Here is a 15,794-nt window from a genome sequence, read left to right on the forward strand (position 1 = left end):
TACAATTAAGAAGAAAAAATAGTTATGATTTAATTTATTTTGCACAACTCCAAAATAAATAAACCCAAAACCAAAATAATGAAAAAATTCATAAGTTAGTAAAGAAAATAAATACCTGACAATTAGAAGAAACATAAGAGAGAGGTCCAGAGGGGATGACACCCAGCTCAGGACCAAATCAAAACAACCAGGGAAAAGGAAAGTGAGAAACAAAGAGGCAAATAATAAGAGAGAGAGATGCCAAAGTCAAAGACTCAAAGAAAATACAAGCACAGAGAGTTAAAGCCTTAGAAAATCTATCTTATGGAGTTGTGAGGTTGGGCTTTTTACTTAATTAGATTTTTTTTTTAAGGAAGTACATGTATGGACCTAAAAAAAATTTGGGGACCCTGAGCGATCGCACAGGCCCACCCCCTAATAGCCAGCCCTGGTTTGCCCCAAAGAAAGACAAGGTTTGCAAGACTCATAGGCTGGGCATACATCTGAATCCCCAAGCACTTTTTGTATGTCAAGTTTATTTCCATAAGCTTGTACATCTGGCTAGATGGGTTTTAGCCCATCCTAATTATTATTTTTTTGGCTTAATTATATTTTGACCATACATAGTTTTAGTCGATTCTCATTTTACTCACCTAGATATTTATTTGTCTCACTTTACCACTTATAATTATTTTCATATTTCACTTTACATTTTTCCATCAATTCCGTCACCCAATTCGTAAAAAATATTAATGTGGCAAATATATTTTTGTCACCAATATTGATGGATTAGCTAACAGAATAGACGGAAAAAGGTAAAGTGGGACACGAAGAATAATTGTAAGTTTTAAAGTGAGACAATTAAATATCTAGATAGTAAAGTGAGAATTAACTAAAACTATGGGTGACAAAAACACAATTAATCCTACTTTTTTTTGTATTCAAAAAACCTATTTTAGTTTGTTACTAAAAACTAAGCCCAGCCCACCCTGATTAAAATAAAAAAAAAAAAAAAAAAAAAACGACACCATGAACTCTTCGTTCTGTATCTGCTTCTCTGGCCGCTCGCTCTGTCTCAACTCTCACTCAGTCTCACGACTCTCAACTCTCAGTTTTCACCCAGTCTCACCACTTACCAGCCATTCAAATCATCGCCTTCAATCTTAATTTTCGGCATGGGCAGGTATTTCTCTTGGATCTCTTCTATTTTTTTTTTGTTCCTAAGTTTAATTTTAGTTTAAATGTTTGAGGATGAATTTAGGTGTGAATTTAGTTATTCAGGGATTAATTTGAGTATTTAGGTTAGTTTTAAATGTGAGAACTGAGAAACCCCATTTGAATTTAGGGATTAAATTTAGGAATTTTTTATTTTGTTGGATTTTATGCCCAAATTCCCAATGACCAGACCCATACCTATTTCAATGTTATCAAAATTCTTTAGCAAATCACATTTTTTTTTTCAAACATATAGCTTTTGATTCTCCATTACCAATCATCAGCTACAATACTTGCGATGTATATGTATATGGGGTGGGAGTGCTGACTGACTGGTGAGGGGCAGGAAGAAAGATTAAAGAGCAAGTCCATTACTCCAGTTGATTTGTATTGTGTATTTATATGCCTTGTTGTTATTTAGTAAAGTCTAACTTGTATATGTATAGTCTCCAGTTTCTGAATAGAACAAGCCATGGGCCGATGGCCATAAAAGCAATCATAGAATTCTAGTAAAAAGAAGACAAAGTTTGGTCCCGTAGAGTGTGAGAGAGTTTATGATGTCCGAACATATGGACACATATTTGATTAAAAAGCATATTTGATCAACTTGATTGATGTAGGATTGCTTGTAAATTTCAGGTGCCAAGTTCAGTAAGCTCAATCTTGATTGTTGGAAGTGGAAGTTTGGAAAACAAGTTGTATATTTCATCATTTCTGGTTTGGTAAACAAGTTGTATATATCATCATTGGGTTGATTCACTAGTGATGTTTCCCGTATCTTTGAAAAACGATGGTGGTTTGCAGAACTCCAAACGCTGTGTTTGATCACGTTTGATCACTTCTTCAACAGTGAGCTCATTGATACACAGGGTAAGCCCATCCTAGGGTTTTTTCTATTCCACTTAATTTTCCCAATTTTGTATGTCCTGATTCCTGAATTAATTTTACATTCCATTAGGTTAGCGCATATATGCCTTAACTATATACTTGTTAGTTGTGTATAGGCCATGGAGTCAAATTCTGAGCTCAATGAACACCAGGTTGAAGAAGAATATGTATTGCTTGATCTTGATTCAGTTTACTCGGAGCTTGACATTCCACCAAACGCACCATATGTTCTTTCCGTACGTTTTTCCATTTTCAATTTCTTGTTATTTTTATATTTTTCAAAATTCTCAGAACCATTTGGTGTCCATCCGGACCATCCATACACGCACACATACATTATACATATGATTTGGAATGTCATTTAGATATTGAATTGTCTTGATTTGCAGGGTTTGAACACAAAGAATCCAGTATTGACTATAGCTGATAAATTTAAGTTGGTGAGTGTATTATATAGCCTGCAAAATCCTGTGTTAACTTTGATTGTGACAAACTGTAGTCTGTGCTGATTTTGAAATTTTGGGTATCCGAAAAACAATAATAAAAAGAAAAAATTCCTGAAGTTTCCCAGTAGTTGCATATAATGGTATCTGCAACACATGCATAGATGTAGACTTTGTGTGCTTCCTTGCTATAAAAAAGAAAAGTTTTGTGCTCTCAGCTTTGTTTATTTGAACAAGAAATATTATGTTTCTTTGCTATCAAGACAGTTCTTTTTTTGCCTTAGTCAATCTCGAACTTGCTAGAGGCAGCGAGGCTATGAAATTAGTTCATGCTGTTTTGTGCCGCATTTAGATTCAGTCGTTTTCAGTTTATTTAACATTGTATGTCTTGGGTGGCAATGCTTGATTCCTAACCCTGTACAAGGGTCATCAAATCAAGAATTATTTGAGAAAGACTAGCTACATATTGAATTATTTCCTATTGGATAAATTATTGGATGACACATGTATTGTAATTTATATTGAACAGTTTGAAAATCTTAAAACTATTGGGCATTTTATTGATTCAATGCATTGGGATGACTTGTCCGTAAAATCAAGTTGAAGATGTGATGTCTATTTCTTTATGTAAGCCATGAGCAGATACTATTGCTTCACTCTTTCAGTTTGAACATTCATAAGCAGTTGGATAGTAAATCTGTCTATTAATTCCTTAATTATTATAATTCCCACTTTTTCTCTGTTTGTGAGCTGTTTCATTCATTATTATTGGTAATTAGTATGCTATACTTGGAACTAGGGCAGATTCTGCATCACTGGAATGGCTTGAAGGTTAAAATTGTGGGTTGACATGATTTTCTTAGACTAATTCTTGTTTTCTCACAGATCGGAAGATATGAAGAAACGATTGGGACGTGCCTTGTTTTCACAGAAGAAGGTAAATCACAGTTTTAGCCTACTCAGAATACACCTGAAAGAAACATAGACAAATCAATTATGGCTTGTGATTACCTCCATTGGCATCAATGGTTAGTCAGAGTTTTAAACTTCTCACATTCATATGAAACTTGATTTTCATTAAAGAGCCTTATGTCAGAGGTAATATCCATCCAGTTCTGTTTGGAGGATTCCATCTGGCATGCTATCTTTTTACCTGGAGCAAAAAATGTTTTTAGTTATCCAATGTTGACTTTAATGGTTCTTGAATCCCCACATGCTTTGATAAGGATCTGAGGGACTAGAATAGATATGGAGAGGTGATCTTGATTTTTGATTTGGAAAACTTAGGTTATTCCACCTGCATTTTCTGCATGTATTGTGGAGCTAGCTACTAGTAAATGGTCTTACTTTGTGCAAGGTGGTTATGATGACTGAAAACCAGTCGTACCCTGTCTCATAAGATTCAATAAATTTAAACAAACTGTCAAAGCTCTCATTCAATCAATCACATAAACTGTCATAGTGTTAATGTTTTTTATGTTATTTCTCGTATCTGCCTACATCAATTGAGTTGGGCTGTGATTAGCGTTTTTGTTATATTGAGAAAGCTTTATTTGCAGTTGCTAGCCCTGTAGTTCATGAAGAAACCGGACCATCAGAAGCAAACCTTTTTGCAGGAAAATGCATAATAGATCCAAACGAAGCTCCAAGAAAGCAAGTAAAACCACTTACCAGCCTTCATAAGATTCTAAAATTTAGATTGGCACCTGATTTTGACTCTGAGGATGCATCTGCACAGACTCGGTAACATTTTAGAAGTTTTTGTTAGCCTTCCCAAGGTCAAGATTTTATGAGGTATAAATAGAGGTTGTTGATGTTGTTTACTTTATTGCACCATCTTGTAAAATCCTTTAATTCAAGGTAGCGAGGGGTTTTTGAAACCCTATACCCTAAACACCCCTCTCTCTCTCTCTCTCACACACACACACTCACACACACACATAAAAACGTTGCATCACTTATATTTACATATTGAACCATCCAAAAAGAAAAGTTCTACATCAAATTTCATCACGTTGAATGACCAGCCATACGAGAAATTTTAATGCATCCAAATATTACCTCTAAAACATGCCCAAAAAAAAAAAATATTACCTCCAAACACATTGAAAACAAAAATTCAAATACTTGGCTTTTGGAAGTGGCCAGAGGTCCAGCCATACTGTGCACTGACTCAATGGGTTAACTAGCAACATTGGAATTCTTACTAAACAGTCAACATTAGCCTATGGCTTTCATCGAATAAGGATAACTTGCATGTGAAGGTAAAAGCTGAATGTAAATGTATAGACTTTTCTCTTTTCCCTCTAAAGCGTTACACCGGTATTTCTGGGCTTGTGACCAAGATCTTGGTGCCCCAAATTCCATAGAGATTAGAAGAAAAAGTTGAATGGTGGAGCGGGAAAAAAGGGATCAATAGAAGCTCCGACAAGCATCATGTGCTTGATTGCATTAAAAAAGAAAAAAAAGAAAGAAACAAAAATTGTAATAGATTTGGTGCAAGTATTGTATATGAGTTCACATCAAACAAGAATCTATTTTTTCTCTAATTTGGTTTATGATTATATTCCCTGCTACAGAGTACAGAGTCAATGCAGGGGACAAGGGAATTTGTGATTAGCAATTCGGCACTGCTCCAGATTCTTCAGACTAGTCATATTCGAAACAATAATGATAATTGTCCAAACTTTTTTTTTCTACACTTTATGTGTTCTTACTTTACTGAATAGGGTATTTCTTTTTAATTTTTAGTTTTTTTTTTGTTAATATGCAATGTATGAATTAGGGGTGGGTTCGATCCAGTTACCGAACCGAGAACCCCAAACCGGCAACCGATCGGACCCCCCTCAAATGCCCCTTTTGGTTACCGAGACTAGAACCGAAATGCCGGTAAACCGGCACTCGGGTCGGACCGGCATTTTGGGTCGGCTCGGCTCGGTATAGGCATTGACCGACTTGAGTTGAGAGAGAGAGAGAGAGAGAGAGAAAGAGAGAGAGAAGAGCAAGGGAACAGAGAGATGCCATCGTAGGTCGAACTAGGTGGCTTCGATTCGCCGCCTTGGGGAGTCGTCGGCGTGAGGGAAAGGTACCAAAATAACCGGCTCGATGAGAGGAATGAGTTCTGGGTGGTGGGAAGTCGCGAAGCCGTCGGAGCACAGAGATTGCCGGCAAAGGGCTCGGCTCAGCCCCAGCTCAGGTTGCCGCGATCCTTGCCTTTCTGGAAAATCAAAACACATGGGCAAAGAGAGGAGGGAGAGGCGAGCATTTCGAAGGTGGTCTTGCCTCCATTATCCGCCGGACGACAGTGTATCGCCGATCAAAGGCATGGCGAGAGAGAGAGAGAGCGTGACGTCGGGGAGAGAGAAAGGGAAAGTGAGAAATGAGAGAGAAAGGGGGAGTGTTGGCAGCAGAGAGAAGAGATGATTAAAAACTAAAAATAAAATGTTTTAAAAATTTATTAAAAATTTAGACAATAGGGTATTTTGGGGTTTGGACTTTGGGGTTTGGGTGGGGTTTAGGGTTTGGACTTTGGGGTTTAGAGTTTTTACTTTGTATTACATATGTTTTATAATTTATATAAAACATTTTATATAATGCATTTCTAAACCCTAAACATTTATATAGACTATAGTTATTAGTTATAGACTATTATCATATTATACCATACTAAACATTTCTATAGACTATAGTTATTAGTTATATACCAACTATAAATTATTGAATTATTATCAATTATAGTCTTAGGATATATGGTATATAGGTATAGGATATAATAAGCCTTATAATGTATATGATTTAAAAATTTTAAAATACACAATAGGGTTTAGGGTTTAGGGTATGAGATATAGGAATAGGATATAGAGTTTAGTATTTAGTTTATAGTTATATGATATAAATTGTTTAGAATATGGTATAATATTAGTTTAGGGTATTTGTAATTAGTTTTTATATAGAAATGTATTATATAAATTAAAAAACATATAAATTATTAATTATGGGGTTTAGGGTATAGAAAGGGTTTAGGGTTTATAAATTTATATATTTTTTATATAAATTACAGAAATTTATATAAATGTATTATAGAAAGGTATTTTAGGGTCAAAGTTTATGTGTTTATAGAGGAATTTGTTGTTCGTTCATTTGTTTTAAACTTTGACCGCTAAAACGAACGAATAAATGATTTCCGATTTGGTTGATTTTTTGCAGGGATGATCTATCAATAGAGATGTAAAAAATGGACGGTTCGGATTAATACAAAACGACCGGTGTGGGCCACACAGGGTGATCCCTCATTTAACACTAAATGAGGGATCCCTTATTGGAAAGGGCCTGATATATATATAGCTCATAAACCTTCAGGGCCCTTCCAATAAGGGATCCCTCATTTAGTGTTAAATGAGGGATCACCCTGTGTGGCCCACACGGGTCGTTTTGTGTTAATCCGAACCGTCCATTTTTTACATCTTCATTAATAGATCATCTCTGCAAAAAATCAGCCAAATCGGAAATCGTTTACCCGTTTGTTTAAGCGGTCAAAGTTTAAAACAAATGGACGAACAACAAATTCCTCTATAAACACCTAAACTTTGACAGCTTAATCGAATGGGTAAACGATTTTCGATTTAGCTGATTTTTTACAGGAATGATCTATCAATGGAGATGTAAAAATTGGACAGTTCGGATTAACACAAAACTACCCGTGTGGGCCCTACAAGGTGATCCCTCATTTAACACTAAATGAGGGATCCCTTATTGGAAGGGCCCTCCATAAACCTTAGCTGCAGCAGGCATCTAATCTAAGCCGACCATGGCGATCAACATCATTGAAACTAACAACGGTGACAATCCAGCCATTTACATAATTAGCGTGGGTAGCAAATTCACCATATCCACCACCTTCGTTTATCGTTATGACCCTACTTTTGTGAATGATTGCATTCATCAGATAGATAAATTTTATGAAGATGAAAATTGAGTAATAGTTTACATTGTTTTTGAAAAGGATTGTTTGCAAAAAGTATGCCAAAAGATCAATGAAGATGAATTTGTACCTACAAGATGATGAAGGTGGAGATTAATATTAGAGAGTCCAAACACTTATGACTCTTCTTCTCTTTCATTACACCCTCACAGTCTCTGAGTCATAAAATAATAAGAAATTGATATAAAATAGCATACAAAATAGAAGGGAATCTCTCAATTGAAATTATATACAGAGCTGGAAATACATCTGGTCTTAGGTTCTTATCTTTACAAGTGGGCTCAGAGATACATGGCCCACCAGTTAGCAAAGGTAGGGAGGGAGCTGATATTTTGAGGGCATAGAGATTCCAATTCCAATAGTACGCAACTGTAGTGTACAGCAACTCTGAAAAGTTGGTCTTCCATTTTGGTCGTCAGTCTGAATCTGAAAGGCTCAGACTCTGCAACTGTAATAATGAAACACATACAGGTTGCTGCACCCCTAGTAATGGTTTCTAATTTCAAATGAAGGTGTATTAATTTTAGATATTTTAAAGAGTATAAAGTTTTGGTGTATTTTAATTCAAACTTTGAGTCTACCAAAATTTAGGTGATTTTAATAAAGACTTTTTAAAGTACACAAAAATTAGAGTGTAGTCATTGAGTGATTTTCAGAGACTTTCAAATTTTTTTTTTTTCTCTCTCTCTCTCTCTCAGTCTCTCTCTCTCTATAAAGATAAATCAATATTTGTTAAAGCATTCAAACATAATATCAAAAAATTGCAGAAACCCTTAAAACCAAACACCCAAAAATCCAAATCAAACACACAAAAACATATATGCAACATCACCCAAAACCTCATGCAAACACCTGAGGTAGTGAAACCCCACCACCAAGTCATAAATAGAAGGGAATCTATCAACTGAAATTTTATACAGACCGGCCAAAACAAAAAAAGAAGTTTTATACAGAGAAGCTGGAAAACATATGGTTTTAGGCTCTTACCTATACAAGTGGGCTCAGAAATAAATAGCCCGGCCCAGTATTCAAGTGAGTCCATCAGTTAGCAAAGGTAGGGGAGGGAGCTGATATTTGAGTGAAGAGAGATTCCAATTCCAATAGTACGTACAACAACTCTGAAAAAGTTGGTCTTCCTTTTTGGTTCTCAGTCTGAATCTGAAAGGCTCTGACTCTGCAACTGTAATAATGAAACACATACAGGTTGGTGCACCCCTAGTTATGGTTTCAAATGAACGGTCCTGATTTCTTTGATTGCTTGCTAGATGGAAAATATCAAAGGATGGCCTCCTCTTATCCCTGCGTTTTGCCTCACTATATAATCAATCATGATGTGCTTCAGGTCGCCTCATCCTCTCTCAGTCTTCTCATTTATCATTTTCTTCTTCCTCTCTCTCTCTCTCTCTCTCTCTCTCTCTCTCTCTCTCTCTCTCTATCACTCGCTTCATTTTTCTATCACTTTTTCTCTCAACCCATCCCTTTCTTTCTTTCTTTCTTTCTTTCTTTTCTTCCGAACCCCCTCAAAACCCCAATCTCCTCTCCCCCCTCTCTGTTAGCGTCCCCCAGGGTCATGGCTGTTCATTCTCAAGGTTTTCTTTTAATCTTTTTTTTCAAACTCTCCCACCTCCATTTTATTTGTCAATAGACTTCCCTCTGCAGGTATTTCTAATTTTTCTTAATTTCATATGTTTAGGACAGATTTCAGATTCCACAAATCTTTTCTTAGTTTAATTGTGATATACTTGTTTGTTGATCATGCAGTTTTTAGGGTATACATCAAGGAATGGGTGGAATAGGAAAAATTACTCAACTATGATGGAGCGCTTCCTTTCAGGTAATTTTATTTCTCTAAAGGTATCACACAAAAAAGAGCTTCTATCATGACTGCACGCTTGTATGTCTCCACTTTTATTTATTTTATTTTATTTTTATATAAAAATAAGATAACTTGCTGAATAGGTCAACATGTGGTAATTTGTTAGTTTCTAGAATTTGTTATATTGACTATTTTCCTTGTCAAAACTATTGTATTTAATTTTATTAATCTCTCACAAGCTCTAGGCTAGATTAAGGACAAGTTCAGATGTATTGAAGAAGTCAAGAATGAACAAAGACTCAAGGTATACTGCACTTCATTCAATTCATGAAAATATCAGTTTTGTGTCCATTTGACTAGTCATAAAGAACAATATTTTTCACGTACAGTGGTTGATACAGTGACAGACACTGCAGTGAGGCCATTTCGGGTTTTTCTTTTAAAGCCCATTTCATTGAAAGCCCATTTTCTGTTTTTTACTAAACATACATGTGCATTGCACATGACTTGGTTCCCCCAATGTATCAATCAATTCTGATTGCATCTTAGTCATTCACGCCACACACTCACACACACATCAGCACTATTCATCGTCTTCTCCAATTCTGATTTTTGCAAAATAAAGCAAAATTCATTTTTACAGCTCCTCATTCCTATCCTTAGTAATACTAGGATACCCCTCTAGGACAAAGAGAATATGCCCCTTATTCGTCTCTTGTGGACAGCCATTGATTGGCTTCCACGTGGCTCGGGCAAACACGGAATTGGTGTGTGTGTGTGTACGGGTATATGAAGTACTCTGTTCAGATCTTTTGGCGTGGGTCTATGAGCATTTTCAGTGTGTATTTTTCGGGTTTTATGCCTGGGTATTTTTCAGGTTAAGTGCTCATCTTTAACAATTCAGAAAATGTTCTTTTAATTCTTAAAAAATCAAAAAGATTTTCTGAACTTGTTTTGTTTCATCTAAAATTCTAAATGGGTTTGAGTGTTTAAATCTTTTCATATATTCTTCAAACACATTCATTTTAGATTTTAGTTGAAGGATTCAATATCAACCTTTTCATGCCTCTAGCTTGAGAAGGTTGATCTTTTTTTTTTAAGGGATTAATACCATTTTACTCCCCCGACTATTACACTTGTATCAGTTTGCTCCCCAGACTTTTAATTTGGAAAATTAAGGACTCTGACTTTTTCAATTTTGCCAATTGAGGTTCTTTTGTCAATTTACACATTTTTTATCCAAATCTTTGAGGGCAAAATGGTCCCTTCCAATTAGATCTTATCATTTTTTCCTCATGCATCATTTTTCCTCTTTTATTTCTTGCTAAATTTTGCTTGATCATCTCGACATTTTAGATGAAAAATGTATAAATTGACGGAATAACCTTAATTGGCAAAATTGAAAAAGTCAGGGTCCTTAATTTTCCAAATTAGAAGTCTGGGGAGCAAACTGATACATGTGTAATAGTCTGAGGAGCAAAATGACATTAATCCCTTTTTTTAAAGAATCCAACATTGGCATATCATGTTCATACATTGATGAATCTACTGGGCTTGGTGTGAATTGGTGCTATGGGTTGATGAGTTTGGAGTTGGAGCTGCCTTCTTCATGAATGACCGATTGTCTTGCTTATGGAAGTTGCACAAAGGGGTAAGAAAGCTGCTACTTAGTCTAGGACTTAGTGATTGAGCTTGTGTGCTGTGTGCTCCCTTTGTATTGAACTTCTTCTTTAGTGGATTGCTTGGTCAGCTGGAAAGACCCTCAGTTTTTAACCGTTAGTGGTTTTCTGGGTGAACAATTGTGTGGCTTGTTTGTTATCTGTTTTCCTATGTGTTGCTAATTATTGATTCGAAAATATCTTCACAAGATCACACACTTCACTTTAGCATGTTAACTTAGACCATGAATGCTAAATGAGAGTTTGTTAAATCTGTCCACACACCACTTTAGTTGTTGATAGCACTGGGATGCCTACATTGATGGATCCTTTGAGTGCATAGGGTGTCACTCAATTCCTTAGTGTGTTCTGACTTGTGGCATTTACTGAAGTTGATTTGATTTTATAAGTAAATTTGGAGATTCAGATTTTAGTTACTGGATCGTCAGAGTTGTGTCTGTTTGACTAGTTCATGAATGATCATATAAAATTAAAATTGGGGTCCGATCACTGAAAGTGAATTTAATCAAGTTAATTAAGTGAATAGATCACCTAAATTAAACTTTCAATTGGTATCAGAGCGCTACTCTAAAAGCAAATAGAGAGGTCCTATGGTATTGTTTGTTTTCTAGGTGTGTCTAGATGGAAAGAGATCGAGTCGCAGGATCTTGCAATTCTCCTCCATTCTTTGATGGCAACAACTACGCTGCTTGGAGAGAGAAATTTGAAATTTTTCTTGATGCCTATGACGAGTTGGCATATGAGTATCTCACTGTTGAGTGGATTCCTCCCACACGAACTGTTGATGGGATTGAAACTCCTAAGCCTAGGTCCGAATGGTCTTTTGCCGAAGTCACGGCCTCTAGCTCCAACAAGAAGGCTAGAAATGCTATTGTCACTGCATTATCTTCCTCACAATTTGCACACATACAACATTGTGTCACGGCTAGGCAAGCTTGGAACAAACTTAGGGTTGTTCATGAAGGGGACAAACAAGTTAGGTCACTTAAACTTCAAATGGTACATGTCAAATTTGAAGAAATTAGGATGAAAGAGTCCGAGTCATTTTTCGAGTTCTATGAAAGGTTGGAAGCCCTCACAAATGAAGCCATGTCCCTAGGTAAACCTTATGAGGAGTCTACCATTGTCCAAAAGGTTCTTAGATCTCTACCTAAGAGATTTCAATCTAAGAAGCATGCAATACAAGAAGTCCAAAATTTGGATGAACTCAAAATTGGTAAATTGGTAGGAAAGCTTAAAACTTTTGAGATGGAACTTGAAATGGATGAAAGGGACAGTAAGAAGTCAAAGGATATTGCTTTGCAAAGTGTCAAAGAGATGAGTGAAAACTTGAGTGAAAAATCATCCATGTCTGATGATGAGGTTGCCCTTTTTGTCAAAAGATTTAGACGAATTCTTAGAAATAAAGGGAGAGAAGCTAGGACTAGTGGTAACAACTTTAAGGAGTCCAAATTCAAACCTCGAGGAGAGAATTCATTTGAGAGAAAACAAGAGAGGAAGTCTAACTTTAAGGAAGGAAGAACAACCAAGAGAGATGTGAAATGTTACACTTGTGGTGGAATAGGTCACATAGCAATTGAATGTGCAAATAATAGAAAGAATTATTCTTCAAGTAAGAATAAAGCCATGAAAATCACTTGGAGTGATAGTGAGAGTGATGACTCAAATGATTGTGAGTCTTCTTCCGATATTGAGGGTGATGAAGTTGCATTTGTTGCATCAATCAAGGAGATTGAACAAGTTGATGGTGGGTCTGACTCAGAATCTACTCCTGATGATGAGTCGTACACTGCACTTTGTGATAAGTATGACTTACTTTTCACCGAAACTCTTAGCATAAAGGAAGAAAATCAGAATTGGAGAAGATGATGAATAGTGCTGATGTGTGTGTGAGTGTGTGGCGTGAATGACTAAGATGCAATCAGAATTGATTGATACATTGGGGGAACCAAGTCATGTGCAATGCACATGTATGTTTAGTAAAAAACAGAGAATGAGCTTTCAATGAAATGGGCTTTAAAAGAAAAACCCGAAATGGCCCCACTGCAGTGTCTGTCACTGTATCAACCACTGTACGTGAAAAACATTGTTCTTTATGACTAGTCAAATGGACACAAAATTGATATTTTCATGAATTGAATGAAGTGCAGTATACCTTGAATCTTTGTTCATTCTTGACTTCTTCAATACAGCTGAACTTGTCCTTAATCTAGCCTAGAGCTTGTGAGAGATTAATAAAATTAAATACAATAGTTTTGACAAGGAAAAAAACCAATATAACAAATCCTAGAAACTAACAATCTCCCCCTTTGGCTTTCCTTGACAAAACATCAACCCATTCACCTCACAAGACTCTCAACACTCAGCCCAACACTATGTTATAATGTACCTGCAAGAAGAAGTACTTGCACAACACAAAATATGATAGTACAGCAACCAATGCAATTTAAACACAGCAAGCAATGTAGATTAAACAAATACATTCTCCCCCTTTTTGTCATGGAAAGACAAAAGGACATACATGCAAATATAAGAGTGAAGTTAAAGAGCACACAAAGAGTTGGAGAAAAATACATGCTTAAAAAGTAACTTCCACAAAAGACTAACTCCCCCTAAATTTTAACTCCCCCTAGGACTGAGAACTGGCAGCAGCAATAGCAGCATCTCGGTACCGGGCTTGCATGGCAAGTTCAAAGTCATCGTCGGGCTGAAAAGCGACTGAGCTTGTTGGCACTGGAGAATCGGTGGGGTCCATCCCTGGAGTGTCATCGGAATGATCAGGAATGTCAGCATGTGGATCACCATCCTCAGTATGGAGCCCATCAGAATAAGGAACTAAGGCAAAGGTAGCAAAATGAGCTGTGTGAGCTGCTAGTTGGGCCATGAGATCCGCAATAATAGCCGATTGACCTTTTACCTTTTCAAGAATGGCAGCGTTCGCTTGTTCAAGGGAAGGAGCTTGATCACCTCGTTTTTTACGAGCAAAAGTTTCACTGACCTTCATGACTGTCTTCGTATAGTCAGCCATAGGCTCAGCAAATGTATCCAGACCAGCCACAGAAGAGACACCACTGCGGGCACAAAGGAGGTGGATAAGGAGAGGGAAAATGAGGGCACCCTTGTGGTCACTACCACTACCAATTGTCTTGGTCTGAATGTGTTCATAAATGATGAAACCAAAGGGAACAGGATCCTTATTCAGAATAGACATCATAACTTGAATTTGCTCCTCAGAAGGGTGCGAATTGTGGGAGGTAGGAATAATATTGTGACGCACAAAATCCCACAAAAACCTGTGAAAAGGTTTGAATTCGGACTTCTCTAGTAACACACCATCCTTTAGAGGGGCTGCAGGGTTAACATAAGCTACGGCCTGGAAGTGAGCAGCAGTATATGACCTAGAACGTTCTAAATATTGCAGATAATCAGAGTGGGTAGACTTTTTGAACCCAAGAACCTGACAAATCTTACTAGGCCGAAAATAAACATCACAGTTGCGCACATAGACATTGAAACCAGTTCGGGCAATGCGACTTGGGAAATTCGCATAAAATTCTTGAACTATGGTGAGGCTGTAGGAAGGAACTGTGTGAGGGAGGTCATTCAAGGTGGAGACTTGATAATCACAGAGGAAGGAGAAGACTTGACGAAAGAGATGGAGGTTGAAGTCCTCTAACCTGTAATGGCGCTCTGTGACCACAGATCGGGAAAGTACAACGCGAAAGAACCTTTTTGCCCACCGAGTTGTAAAACGATTCTGCCCATTGATGAAATCTTGAGTTGTTCCCAAAGTAGAAATTCTCTTGAGTGGCCAAATTCTAATCTCTTTTTGTGGATGAAACTTATTCAACCTCTTTGGTTGTATTTGACATTGTTTTCCATCTAGAACAAGTCTTGAATGCTAGCATTGACCTCCTTATATCCCAAATATGCTTATTTTCTTGCACAAAATTTGCAATCTTCATTTTCCATATCTATTAGAGTGTTGTCATTGGTGGTTAATGCATTTCAATTGTTTTTTGTTTTTGTCAAAATAAAACTCCTGAAGCACATCTAACTCATAGATTTATTCCTTGTGTGTCATTGCCTCTAACTCTTTCAGGATTCCTCTATCTCTTTGTCAATCCACATGGCTGTTTTATGTTCCAGTATGCATTTTGTTCATTTTGACTAGCCTAACAATCGTCAAATACAATTAATTTCACAGAGCCATTCTGCACCTTGGATCACTGTTCATTAAGGGCTTTTCGGACATTTTTCTCATCTCTAGCAGCCATTATAATCCACGCGCCCCTCTTTTCCTTCAAATCCCTAAAAATTTCAGAATCTTCATCTTCTCTTCTCTTGCCGCGTCCATCTCTCTCTCCCTCTCGCGACTCACCTTCCCTCCTCGCTTGCAACTCGGTCTGCTCCTTCCCACTCGCGACTCGGTCTGTGTCGCGACTCGGCCTGCATTCTTCTTCTCGCGCTTCGATTTGCCAAATCTCCTGCTGTCGCACTTCTCACCATGTCGGGCTCCACCATCATCCCCTCTCGCAGCCGTCAACGACAATCCACGACGGATGACTGTGAGGAGCAAGATTTCATCAATGGGCAGAATCGTTTTACAACTCGGTGGGCAAAGAGGTTCTTTCGCGTTGTACTTTCCCGATCTGTGGTCACAGAGCGCCATTACAGGTTAGAGGACTTCAACCTCCATCTCTTTCGTCAAGTCTTCTCCTTCCTCTGTGATTATCAAGTCTCCACCTTGAATGACCTCCCTCACATAGTCCCTTCCTACAACCTCACCATAG

The 15,794-nt window shown here is 37.2% G+C and overlaps 2 protein-coding genes across 8 annotated transcripts in view; both read left to right on the forward strand.

The window, feature by feature from the left end:
* Window positions 1–1,034: 1,034 nt before the first annotated feature.
* LOC147291752 (Transcription factor TFIIIC, tau55-related protein) lies at window positions 1,035–4,474 on the forward strand. 3 transcript variants are annotated; one of them, XM_086237496.1, is made up of 7 exons: window positions 1,035–1,162; window positions 1,834–1,916; window positions 1,999–2,064; window positions 2,199–2,318; window positions 2,472–2,522; window positions 3,411–3,462; window positions 4,085–4,459. In XM_086237496.1, exons 4-7 carry the CDS (start codon window positions 2,202–2,204, stop codon window positions 4,270–4,272), a joined length of 408 nt encoding a protein of 135 aa, XP_086093622.1. In that variant the 5' UTR covers window positions 1,035–1,162; window positions 1,834–1,916; window positions 1,999–2,064; window positions 2,199–2,201; the 3' UTR covers window positions 4,273–4,459. The 3 variants fall into 3 exon arrangements, with proteins under 3 accessions (XP_086093622.1, XP_086093623.1, XP_086093621.1); XM_086237497.1 differs by having other exon boundaries at window positions 1,834–2,064; window positions 2,189–2,318; window positions 4,085–4,474; XM_086237495.1 differs by having other exon boundaries at window positions 1,834–2,064; window positions 4,085–4,458.
* Window positions 4,475–7,688: 3,214 nt separating this feature from the next.
* Window positions 7,689–15,794, forward strand: part of LOC147291753 (uncharacterized) — a 21,815-nt gene continuing 13,709 nt past the window's right edge. For 2 of the 5 annotated variants that reach the window (XM_086238725.1, XM_086238730.1), the window contains exons 1-2: window positions 8,926–9,165; window positions 9,268–9,340. The gene's annotated coding sequence lies outside the window, so the exon portion shown is untranslated. Of the gene's footprint in view, window positions 8,710–8,925; window positions 9,166–9,267; window positions 9,341–10,907; window positions 10,974–15,794 lie in introns of those variants that run through there. The other 3 variants (XM_086238729.1, XM_086238727.1, XM_086238728.1) reach the window with 3 other exon arrangements.

This window comes from Dryas octopetala, chromosome 3, assembly GCF_963921425.1.
Source record: "Dryas octopetala chromosome 3, drDryOcto1.1, whole genome shotgun sequence".
In the NCBI taxonomy this organism is placed as follows: Eukaryota; Viridiplantae; Streptophyta; class Magnoliopsida; order Rosales; family Rosaceae; genus Dryas; species Dryas octopetala.